The sequence below is a fragment of the Anser anser genome (genome assembly GCF_964211835.1).
Source record: "Anser anser genome assembly, chromosome: 5".
Classification (NCBI taxonomy): domain Eukaryota; kingdom Metazoa; phylum Chordata; class Aves; order Anseriformes; family Anatidae; genus Anser; species Anser anser.
In genome coordinates this window covers 37,989,127-38,001,920 of record NC_139725.1, presented here as the reverse complement: position 1 = coordinate 38,001,920, position 12,794 = coordinate 37,989,127, and the positions used below count along the sequence as shown (strand labels likewise).

Sequence of the window (12,794 nt, the reverse complement as noted above, 5' to 3'; positions counted from 1 at the left end):
GATGAACTAATCTCGCTATTGTGTTGCCACGGATCAGCTGGCTTGCGCTTCACATTTTCTGCAGGTCACTGCAGTCATTGCCTTTTGTTGTTTTGGGATGGGGGAGCGCAAAATGAAGGGGGGGGTGGAGGGAGCATGATCAGACATGGTGCCAAGACTGGGCCCAGAGCACCATCATCAGAGGCTCGGTACCATGGTGAGCTTCTCTGCGAGCAAGGAGGGAAGATATGTACACAAGATGCCCTTTGCCCCCTCTGCGAGCAAGGAGGGAAGATAAGTACCCAAGATGCCCTTTGCCCCTCTGCACTGTTTTCCCCGTGTCTGTGGCCACTGCCAACCACATCTTCAGCCCCACTCCCAAGGAGTGGCAGGGCCCAGTGATGCCCCCACTTTGGGACTCGTGAGGTCCCTAGTATGGGACCTGTGGGGAGGGTCTTTCAGCACCCAGGCTTTGAGATGTCACAATGAGCTTGGTCTCCCAACATCATTTCTGATGTCTGTGGGGGTGGGAGGGCTCTCAGACAGAGGTCTGTAGGTCTGTAGCTTTGCAGTGGTGAAAAGAAGACACCACAAATGTGTTCAGGGTGCAGGTCCCCTGGCCGTGCTTTGGTTTGCAGGTCAGGCCCCAGGTCACTCATTTCACAACTGGGTAGCACAGGTGCTTTAGAACAGGTGAAGACTTTTATCCATTTTAAGATAGCTGTTTGGGTGTGGTGTTCTCAACAGGTACTCTTGGTTTCTTGTGTGAGCCAGACCGATGTGGAAATACCACCACAGTGTCCTTCCTGAAGTGGCCCCCAGGAGGTCTCCTGGCCCAAAGGATGTCACCCGAGCAGCTCCCAAGAAATCCCTCGTGGTGACTCTGTGTCTGAATGGGTGGTAGGTGAGCGTGGGTCAGTGAGGGTTAGGCCAGGGCGAGAAGAGAAGGCGAGGAGCCATGCTGGTGTGATAGGGGAGCGCATTGGCCATGGCACCACATCCACCTCTCCCCACCCCAAGGGGCAGGTTGTGTTTAGAAATAAACTGTGTAGAATGGGAAACCTGCTGAAAAAAGTACCTTCTATTCAAGTTGGAGCAAAATGGCGGTGGTCGAGTCCCTGCAGACAGGAGCTCTTTGTGAGGAGCCCTTGCTAACCTGCTGTGGTCCTCCTGGCTGCCTTTCCTGTTTTCGGCCTCCTTGGTTTTATGCATTCCTGCAACAGAGGCTGAGTGAGCAAACTTCCCTGCTATTTGCAAGATGTGGGAGTACACTCTGAAAACCTTCGTCTCAGGCCTTCCAAAGCATTTTCGGAGGTTAGCCAATATTTACGTAGCGCTCGAGGGATGCGAGGAGCTCTGCTTTTAGCAGGAAAGCATTTGCAGGAGTTGCCACGGGTGGGAGGCCACTTTGCCTTCCAGCTCACCTGGGAGGTAAAGCAGCTCATGTTCAAGGTTTTAGTGTCTGATGGGGTTATTTTAGCTCATCTTCCTCATTCCTGGTGCTCTCCATCTCTTTGACATGGTTTTTTTTTTTTTTTTTGTGTGTGTGTGTGTGTGTCTGGTAATACTACATTGATGGTGACAATGTGGGGGACTTTTTGCTCGCAGTTGCCATTTCTGGTAGTGTCCAAGCTTGTCTTCTGCATGGAAGGTAAGCATCCAGCTCGTGTGAGGAGGGAGCACTGTCTGCACAGAGATGTGGTGTTAATTTAGTGAGTTTGTGAACTTTAAGGCCAGAGGAATACGGTATGAGCCACTAGATGAGCAGTTTGCCCAACATGAGCCTCAAAGCCTTACCCAAGGGCCCATTCACTTCTTTGGAAATTCCCGCTCCAGTGCAGAGCGGAGGAGTCATCGTTATGCTTAGAACAATGCCCTGTAAGAATGAAGCATTTTTGCTCAAAAAGACCGATTAGCTCTGCATACCCAGAACCATATCTGCTGATGTTGGAGAAAACAATGACTTGAGCATGTATTCCTGCTGGCTGCTCTGTTTCGGAGGGTGAGGGGAGGGAAGGCGAGCTCCTTTATGGCTTGTGTATCATTGTAGGGATTGTGACTGCAGGAGGTTTATTACGTTTGTTCCTGTTTGGAAGGAGTCCAGGGTGGCCATCAGAGCGAGGGCCGAGGTCGCTGCCTTGGCAGATAGGGGAGGAAAGGTCCTCACACTGCAAAGTGAGCAAGAAGCAAGTGAGCACATTCAGTAATGTTAAGGTGTTAGTAAGGTAACAAAACAGAGAGCCCTTGCACTGTCATTCTGGCAGGGATGGTGGTCATAGAACTGCAGTTTAACTTCTTCGCAGTAGAGGGGTGGTGGAGGCAAACACATCCCCATGACACTCCTCCATCTGCTGGAGTCTCAGCATCTTCTGCATGAACGGTCCAGTTCTCGAAGTGCTGCCAGACAAACAGACCCAGGTTCTGGGTTCAAGCCTTCTATTTTGGTCCCATCTCAGTTCCCTAAACAGGGCTTTGTCCTATACACCTAGCAACATTTAACTCAGAATTAATTTAGTGCAGTCTAAATGCACTCGCCTCACTTCAGGACATGTTGTATTTGATAATTGTTTTAGCAGATATGTAGAACAATAAACGCTAGTACTTTATCTCCCATGCAGTTCTCTTTTACTGTGCATGTGATCACGCGTGGTTTGCAGTTTTGCGTTTATACCAGTGGCAATTTTGTGTGGTACTTTGGAGTCCTGCTTATATAAGCCACAACTAAAGTTCAAGCCAGTGCAGGCTGTCAAGGCTTCTGCTTGGGGCTCTTTCACCATCTAAGTGACCTTTCAAATTATTAAAGCCCACGTACATTCAGAACAGCAATAAAAAGTCAAGTTATCTGATTTGATAGCCAGGCAAAAACATGCTAGTTCAGGGGTTAAAATGTGGGAGGATAATCTGAACAAAACCCTGAAAAAATGCTGGTGGGTTTTGTTCAGTTTAGATTGCTGTATATTCCTTGTTGAATTTTCAAAATCAGTCAAAAACTCAAATCTCAGAAAAGCGCTTTATTTCATTTAATTTCACTTAATCCCCCCCCCCCCCCTTTTTTTTTTTTATTTCTTCTTGGCTCTGAGAAGAAGCTAGCCTTGCTGTGCTGCTGCCCCTTTGCTTTTCATAGTGGATCCACGGTAATACTATTCTCAGAATAGCTTTTTGGGTCTCTTCCAACTTGGGCTATTCTATGCTTCTATAGGTTGTTTCTAATTCCTGTACTGGGAGAGAGTCCATTACCCCAGTTTTATTTTCAATGTACTGTTTTTTAGGTGAACACTGCGTCGATGCTGGCAGTTGTGCAATGACTGCTGAAGGAGATCGCTTGTGGCCTCAGCTCCTGCAGGAAGTACCTGATCCAAAAAAACAAGCCCAGGAAGAGCAGGAAGCACACCAGGAGTATCCTCAGATGGATCCCAGCCACACCTAAAGGAAACAAAACCTACATTTAAAAAAATAAAAATAAAAAAATCCCAGCCCTGGAAGATGCAGCCTGACCGTGCCCGGGCTGGCCCCGATACGCGGGGCAATGGTGCCCTCTAATGTCGGCCGGGCCCGGTGGAGCCGCCCGCTGCCCCCCGGAGGTGCCAGGTGCCTGGGTGGGCTGCCTCGGGTGGGCTCTGGCAGGGGGTACAGGTCTTAAATCCGTCCAGGGTGTGCAGAACTGCCAGGGTATCAAAATGCATGGCAGCCGAATTCACCCGCCTCTAGGTTTTGCAGGTTATTCCGAGCCCATTTGACTCCTTGGCAAGACCTCTGGATGGGAGAATGCCTTCAGTTCAAGCTGTGAAAATGAGGTTAAGGTGCACGTTATCCCGCTCCCCAGGCTGGGTTCCCTCTTGTTTGCCGCTCCCTCCAATCCCCGCGATGGGCTGTGAGATAGCTTACGATGACGCAGCGAGGTGAGATAATTCCCCCCACCCCCCAGCCTCCCATATGCAATTCTTTAATTAATTTATCTCCTCGCCTACAGCTTTACATTTGCGTTCAGCATAGTAACTTTCTGAAGACGCGGCGCTGAAGCTTTCCCTAATCTCAAGAAGTGATCATTTTGTAATCTGCCTCGTGGACTCCTGGCATTAATGTGGCTGCAGGCTCTGAACAAGGACCAAGCACAACACAGCCGGCGGTGAACCTGCAAGGGAGCGAGTCGTTGGGCTCCCAGGGGGGCGTCCATCACGTTCCTCCTGCAGCCAGTCTAACTGTATGGAGGCTGCCCTGCCTGCAGTACGGTATGTGTTCAGATAGGGCAGGGAGTTAATTGTAGCTGGCATAGCACTATAAACATGCTTATGTCATGTTGTAATTGGCTCTTGGTGAAACAGCTTCACAAAGGTGCAATCAAAGGCAGGCTTTTGCCCCGATGCTAGCAGGTATCTCGCTGTCCTCCAGCAGGCAGCTTTGCCAGCATGAGCATTACGATTCTCTTGGTCATGTCACACAGTAACATATTCTGCATGGAGTCTCTCCATGTTGTTTAAAGTCAAAGAGAGAATCTTATCTCCAACACAAGCATGGCATCTGTCCTGGGAAGAGCATAAGCAAGCCCTGGTTATTTATAAATAAGCATGTGCCCTGCACAGCAAAGTCTGTGCGTACGGTGGCACATGGCGGCATTTCAGACTGACGTGGTACAAATACTTCCAGTATGAACCGCGTTCTCAAACGTTGTCATGACTGAGTGAGTCAGAAACAAATGTTTGCTAACAGCAAAAGCAGCAGAGGAGCTGGATGCAAAAGACTGAAGGAAAAAATCCCAACAGCAAATTTAATCTAGGTCCTTTCCTCTTGGTGCATCACAAGGACTGAGCCAGTCCATGGTTTCTGAGGGTGCTTACAGTGAGGGGGATGCAGTGGTGGCTTCATTTGTGCAGAGTTGGATGGATTTTTGGCAAATGATTTATTGCTGAGGCTCAGGAGGAGTATAATCCTTCATGCTGTCCTGGCTGTGCTGGGCAGAGAGGAGTGGAAATGATTAAATCCTTCTTGTTTCATCTTGACTGTAAGGAGAAGAGAGTCTGGGCAGCGTTGCAGAGGAGATTGGTGTCACTTTGAAGAGGAGTCTCCAGCACCTGGTCAACACAGGAAGGCAGTGGGAATTTCCTCCTAGCACCCTCCCTTACGGGGACTTACAGAGATAATCCCACTGCTGTCTGCTCGGGCATTAGGAAAACAAGCTGGCCGCTTGTTGCAGCAGCACCTTTTTTCTCTGTTTCAAATACCTGAGTATTGGCAAAATGCTCTGGTCCCATCACTGCTTTGGCAGGGCTGGTGCTGAACCAGCTTGGATTGCAAATTTGCAGGGTTTGCTTCATTTCTGGGAAAGGCCTATGATGGGTCCTAGTTTTAGTGCACGGAGACTTTGATGTTGGGAATCGTGTGCTCTGGAAAATAACTGTGTGAAGCAGAGGGCATAGCTCCAGGTGAGCTGCTCTTGTACTATTCCAGCCCTCTCCAACAGCATGTAAAGTTTACTTTGATTCTGCACAGATAGGAAAATCTCTTTCAGCGGGCCTAGTGCTGTTTCAAACTTCTGAAGAAGTTCTGAAGAACTGCCGTAAGCAATGAGCCCAAAGTCATGCTGATTTCTTTTTGTGTTGGGCAAATTCAAGCTGAGGGAGGGTGGGAAGGCCAGGAGGAAACAGTGAATGGTCTCCAAAGTCTTCCTGTGGTTTGAACCGAAATGTAGTGGGGAAACCATACCTCTTGTATCCCTAGCTAAAATCAAGATTGCGAGCATTATCCCCAGGCCGAGCTGGCTACAGCTTCTATCCCTGGTACAGGTGATGTGAGCCTGGCTGGCAAAATACAAACACTGCTGGTGTCTGGCCACCTCGGGAGGTGTCACCACCTCTGAGCTGCTGGTAAATCCAGCCCTGCATGTTTACGGATAGCCCTCCTCCTTTGTCCCGCCTCGTCCGTGTGTGAGCAGTGAATATCTGCACCATAGGGTTGTCCAACCCACAGAGCAGAAGGAGCTGGGCATGGGGCAGCCACGCCCTTTTCTCCACATCCCAAGGAGGCTCCACAGAGGTCTGGAGACCTCATGGAGAAACCAGCAAGGAGAATGGGAGGGGATGCACATCTCCCCTGGCCCACGAGCAGATAGGGGTTTTTCTGGGAATGTAGCACAGACCCTCCTCTGTGCAGGGAAACCGTGGTCGGGATGTGCAAGGTTTTACAGACACATGCTTTGCAGCTCTCTAATTGCCTTGTGCAGAAACATACATTAGCAGGAACATTAAATACACATCCGTGTTTTGTTTGTGCTGGGTATAGCTTAGTTGGACGGCTAACCAACAGAGAGATTTTTGTTACATTGTGTTGCTGGTGGTCTCTCAAATGCCTGAGAGTTATAAATCAGGCAATTGTTTGATTCTGACACAGGAAAATGTTTTGGTAAATGCAGGAGGCTCAAGACTAGCTGAAAATGTCTCAGGCTCCCATTGTTTGCAGAATGTAATGTGTGCAGAGGAAATCTACAGCATTCCTGTGACAAACCGCAACAAGAAGCTTCATACAGCCCAAATCATTTACAATTCTCATATAAATTATAATGGCTTAAATGTTATTTAAATGATAAACAGCTTTTGCATTCCAGACATTGCTGTGATTCCAGAAGGTGGCTGTATAATACCAGTTGAATGAAACATTGCATATTGAGGGCTGAACGTGAGGCTTTATTTGCCCGTATCCGTTTTTGTCACATCTAGCATGTTCTTTGGATAAGGACCTTGGACTCCCAAAGCACTGTGTGTATCTTGGAGCGTGGGGCTCCATCCATTACCCAGCAGCAAGCTGTCTGGAGGTCGGTCACGCCGACGTGCCCGTAGGCTGAAGACACAACTGCAGAGACAGCAGAAGTGTCCATCGCTCCTGGCCATCCCCAAGGGCACCGCTGGGGGACATCACCCCTTGCCCAGGAGGGACAGAGCCATCGAGAGACCCCATGGGCTGCAGTACTCACCCGGCCGAGGATTTCAGTGTAGGAGGAGTCTTTTTTCTTGCTGTTTCCTCAGTGCCTCAGTATGACAGACTGCTGGAGGCTGGTGGCATTTGCTATGTTTTGAGGCTTTCACTTTCAGGAGTAGGTCGGTGGCTGCTCTCCAGATTCGCCCAGCACCCCTTCTCTTTAGGAGCAGCTGACTGAAACTCGAGGGCTCTCCATTCCCCCAGGAGGGATTTGGGGACAGAGGTGGGCCATGGCAGCACCTGGGAGAAGACTGTCCCAGCAAGGTCCTGCTGGAGCTGGTAAGACTGGATGGGTGCAAAGAGCTGAGAGTTTTCATCCTATTTGGTCATGTTATTCTTGGTGTGACTCTCCTGAATTCAGGCCGCGGTATTTTTTCCAAAACCCTTCTACAATTGACACAGTCTCTACCCCATGCACATGTTTGGATGTCAGATTCCAGCATTCAGAAATGTTCTCTTCTGGTTTAATTTATCCAGAGTATGAGAGAGGCAGTTTCTACTGCCCTGTGGTTAAGCAGCAGGACTGGCGTCCAAAGGATGATCGAATCTGATTCCAGCCTCTTCCACAGACTTCCTCTGTGATTTCAGACCAGCCATCACACCCTGCTGGCTGTTACTGTCCCATCTGTAAGGCGAGGAGGATCCAATTCTTTTCCCTCATCCAAGTCTGGAGCTCTTTTTGTGTTTGCAGGGCACCAGACGGGGCCTTGGTATTAGATGGAGCTTTGGGGCTTTACCATTAAAAAGTCAGTAATAACCAGCCCTATTTCAGATAAAATGTGATCTGCAGTTTAATATGCTAAGTAACAAAGACTTTACCAAAAGAATGAACAATGGGCTTTTTCCATTTTACAAAATAATTTGCCAGGCAGAACAAGCACACTAGCATTTTTATAAAAACAAATTATAAATAATTGCTTTTTTGCAATTTAATACACACATAGAAAGAGCCAAAAGAGTTCTGCAGCCACTGGGAATCTGATTTCATTGCCGATTTGGACTGTCTCCGTAGTTTTTATGAAAATCCCTGAAGACTATGCTATTTTGCTATTTTGTAAACTAAACATGGCTTTTTTTTTTTTTTTTTTTGCTGGCCATGTGGATTCTTTTTCCGTTCATTAGCAAGCTGCCTTTTTTTTGTGTGTGTGTGAACACAATTAAACAAAAGAATAAATCAGTCAACAAACATGGGACATAATTCTGGCTGTCCTGGGCCATATACACTCTTATTTGCTCAACAGTATTAATCTTTCATCAGACTACAGATGAGCCCATTGCGCTTGGGGACGGGGAAGGGAGGGATGTCCCGATGTGCTGACTGACACCAGCCCGTGGAGCATCTTGGGTTCCCGTTAGGAGAGCATTTCTTGACCAAAAGCATCGTGGTCTCCTTCCTGGGCTGCTCCTACAGTGCAGGTGGGCTCACAGGTATTTGGGAATTGCTTCAGGGGACTGGTTCCTTTTCCTCTCCCATACTTTGGACATGATGGTTCCCAGGGGGTTGTGTTTCCATAAGGGTTGTTTTTTTTTTGTTCTGGAGGAGAATTTGACTCATCCCACTCTTTTTTTGTTTTGTTTTGTTTTTTCTTCTCATAGAGGGAGAGCTCACATCGACAGAGGATTTGATGCCTGAGAGATGCCTATCACTGCTGGCCAGCACTTCTGTGGCCCTTAAAGGCTCTTTTGAGGCTGTAAATCTTGTTCTGACAGCTAAATCCCACCCAGAGCACTTCGTGTTGTTCCAGGTCATATTAACCTTCCTCTGTCAGAAAACTCAATCTGACAAAAGGATCCAGGACACATTTCCTCATGATTTACCCTTTTTCAACCAATATTTTCAACTGCTGGTGTTGCTGTGGGTGGGTTTCCCCTCTCCATGTACTTTTAGCTGGCCTTTCTTCCCATCTCCAGTGATTTGAGAAAGATTTCTGCCCAAGTAACATAAACACTAGGTCTTTACTATTTTTTAAAAGATGTTCTCAGATTTCTCACTCTATTTTTCCACAGATCACCAGATAAATAGGCCTCAGGAAAGATATACCAGGGAGGGCAACTATAAATACTCCAAAATGTTGAGAATAAGTGTCAAGACTTAATGCATAGCTAATAGCCTAATCTGCAGTTTAATCACAAGACATTTACATTTATCTCCTCACTTGCTTTCAGCGCAGTCTCCCTGGGATATCTGTCCATTTAAAGTTTATTTATGCTACCCAAGAAAATTCATCTGCTATTCATAAGGTATTCCTCCCCATTTTTAAAATTAAACTTTTTTCTTTAAATACGACTCATCAGTGGCTGAGTGCTACACGGGGTGTAGTCCACCGCTGATCCAGAAAGTGCCTTTACCTTAAAATGCAACGCCAGCCTACACCACCCATTATATCATTATCATTACAGATACAGATGAGCTGGCCCCCTGGGCAGGATGAGGCTCATCTGTGGAGGGAGAAGGCATTTGATGGAGGGCGGTTGCATGTGCAAGTCATTGCTTTAGTGGGATCTGTTTTCAGTTGTTGCTGAGACAAACTTACCAGTCAAAATATTGCAGCTTTTCAAGTCCAAGTCAGCAACGTTTCCTGTAAGCAGTGTTTTACATTGTATTTGCATGAGTTGCTTTTGTGATTGTCTCAAAACCTCGGTAAAGAGAGCTCTGTCATTAATTTTACTCTTCTATTCAATGCTGGCGATTCGTACATTGTGCCTGTCCAGCACAAACCAGGAAGTTTTATTTGACAATGTTGCTGCTGTGCTGCAGGAAACCCAAAGAGCAGAAAAAGCCATTGTTTTGTGCTTAGATGTACTCAATGCCAGGCACCAATCCTTTACTAAATTGGGATGCACTCTGGGTAACCTTCCTTCTTCAGTAACAGATATGACTCCTAAGCTGCCCTGAGCTGGGTCTGCTCGAGTGGTCACAGTGGTATAGGAGTGTCACTCCTTAAAAGTGCTTTTTCACTCTTGCTCCAAATGTGTTTGCAGAAGGTTGTTCCTGGGCAGCCTCCAGCACTATGGCACCAGCCCCTGGTGAAACATTAATCTCTTGGCCTTCCCATCACTCACTGGGAGTCAGAGCCCAACAGCCTGCCCCAAATCACCGGGCTCTGTGGAGTAAGAAGCTGTACCCAGACATCTCACAGCTCCCTCTCCCTGGGCTTAGCTAGACACCTGGCAGCCCTGAGAACTGCTCTACGTGCAAGCCAGCAGAGGTACGTATTTGTCTCTGGATTCAGCCTTTGTGGTGAGTTGAGCCTCCGTTTCCACACAGAGGTGCTCCTCAACAAGCAGCTGGCTGATGTGCTCAGTGATGGAGCCTCAAACCAGAGGGTCTGCAAGAAATGTGAGAGCTGGACTGACCAAAGCCTTAAGAATTTCAAGAAGTCGAGCATTCACTTGTGTATGTGCTACAAAAAAACAGAGCTGAGCCAGTGTGTTTAAGCAGGACAGTGGACAAGATCTCCTGAGGTCCCTTCCCAGCAACAGCCCCATGATTCTACAAATTCAGGGTGCTGGGATCTCTGTTTTCTGTTCCTCTTTAAAATACAGATAATGCTCAACCAGACCTCCAGGCTTCAGCAAGTAAGCAAACAAATAAAACCCCAAGCAGACAAGCAAGGAAACAAACAAATAAAACCCTAAGCACTCAAGCAAGCAAGCAAATAAACATAACCCCCAAAGGACAAATGAGTCTTGTTTGTTTGTTTTAATTTTCCAGTTTGCAGTCAGCCTCCTAATTAGTGTGGATTTAATACATTTTTAAAAATATATTTATGTTTTGGTTTTGGCTAGTAATTTGTAGTCTGAGTGGAGTCATATGTGAACATTTTCTAGCTCAGGCTCTCTATAAATTTTCACCACCTGGTGCAGTGGGGAGAAAAGGTTCAGCTGGAGATCCTGGTGAAAACAACTGGAGCTGCATGTAAGACTGGTGTTTAGTTAGGATCTATGTAAATGTATTGCTGGAAGCACGAGGACTTGGAGACAGCCACTCTGCTGTGAGCTTCACTTGCAACCTCCAGAAATTAAACCTAAGTGCTTTCCATGAAGGATAAAACCAGTCATCTCTTCTGAGCCACCAGAGACAATGGAAGTGAGAGAAGCGAAGGAGTTAAAGAGCTGAAGGGTTTGTCACATGCTCTCACTTGGGGCAATGTCCACTTTTACCCTGCTGGGATTCTCAAGCTAGTCTTTGCTGTGATGGTCCTCTGAGCAATGCCCACCTGGGACAAGGCTGAAGAATGAGATCAGTGGCTCAATGAGTGGCTGCTTTTGATCCTGCCTAAGAAGTAAATGAGAGAAAGGGGGGTGAAAAAAAGAAAGAAAATCCCTGCCAAGCTGACTCAGCATATTTCACACTGTTAAGCTTTGAACTGTAAACACAGCATTTGCACCTTTTGTATACTCCACGTTCCCAGCCAGGACGCACCTTGGTGCCCCTTTTCAGCCCAGCAGCCTGCAGTAAGTCACCCCGTGAGTACTGCGTGTGAAAAAGCCAGCTCGGGGTGTGAGGAGAAAGCCTGGAGGATGAAGAGTGAGACACAGGGGGAGAGCAACCACATGGGAGAGCTCAAGAGGGGACGAGTGATCCTTGTCGCCTACCTGATAGCAACCATAGAGCTGACCTTCTTGTTCATGCAGCTTGGAGTCTTGCCTGTGAGTATGGGTTGCTGGGTTTTATGGCACTTCTTACTTCAATGACAATTGTGAAATCTTCTAGCAAAGCCAGAAGGGACTTTTCTAGAAGAAAAAAGAGAGCAAAGTGTACTCCTATCTAGCAAGCAAGCTGTGACTGCGCTCAGGGTGTGCAGCTGCTTTATTGTACTGCAGCAGCACTTTGAGCCCTTTCCCAGTCTGAGGGCCCTGCTTGAGGCTGATGTCTCCTGCCTGTTCTTGCTAGGATGGGACCTGGGAGTGGTGAGAGACCCAATAAGCTGTCAGGAGAGCTCAGAGGTAGGTTTTCTGACAGCATTATATTCTCACCACAAGGCAAACTGCCAGCAGTGAGGAGTGAGCATGGCTTGAAACAGTAGGAGCTCTTGGACGTGGCTGAGCTGAGCAGAAGGATAGGAGAAGGGGTGGAGGGGCAGAAGCTGTGGGCGGTGCTGGGTGGGCAAAGGAGAGCATCAGCATCTCCTGTGGGTAGCAGAGGTGCTGCCAGAACCACAGAGGAGGGAGCAGCAATGGTCAAAATATGGCTTGTTGGAAAGGAGTGCTGGCAGACACAAGTGCAGTCCCCATCTCTCCAGGCCCTGTATTTTATGTGTCTTTTTTCCGTGCTCATCCACTTTCTGGTGTTTCTTTCCAATCTGTGAGTTCCTGGATCCATGACACAGCTGTCTGTCCTTGTCTCTGGTCAGCCCATGCTTTCTGGGACATCTCTGCTGCGTTTGTGCCTCCAGAGGCGAACTGCTCTCTCCTCCTGGGACAAAACCACAACCCCATGGTGTCCTGAGCCTGTAGGCTGGGAGTGTTTATTTGTGGTGGCTCTTCAGGGTTTGCATCTCTTTTCTTTCCGTGGGCATCCCATGCAGACTAAAGGCCACATTTTTGCCCATATGTTGCTTGCTTTGTTAAACAACATCTCCAAGACCTAGGTGCTGGGTCTGCAGGCAAGAGAAGGCTGGTTACTGCCTACCTCATCCCTGTGTGCAGAGCCTGAATGGTAAAGGGCCTGCCTCAGGTTCAGCTGTGTTGGACCACAAGTGTAAAAAGTGATTCAGATCTGTCACCTGGTTCTAAACTGATGGTTTTGATCACATCCTGCTTATTTTCATCAGCAGATGATGTGGGCCAGAGGCTTTGTATTTATTCAGAAGCCTGAGACAATAAAGGTTGCATCTGTAGGT

At 47.7% G+C, this 12,794-nt stretch overlaps 1 protein-coding gene across 1 annotated transcript in view; it reads left to right on the top strand.

Annotated features, from left to right (window-relative positions):
* Positions 1-3,253: 3,253 nt before the first annotated feature.
* The window catches only part of SLC67A1 (solute carrier family 67 member 1), a 64,499-nt gene continuing 54,958 nt past the window's right edge, over positions 3,254-12,794 (top strand). Inside the window, exons 1-2 of the mRNA XM_083838804.1 lie at positions 3,254-4,208; positions 8,545-11,601. Of these exons, the coding sequence (XP_083694930.1) occupies positions 11,473-11,601 (129 nt within the window). The 5' untranslated portion in view covers positions 3,254-4,208; positions 8,545-11,472. The remainder of the gene's footprint in view (positions 4,209-8,544; positions 11,602-12,794) is intronic.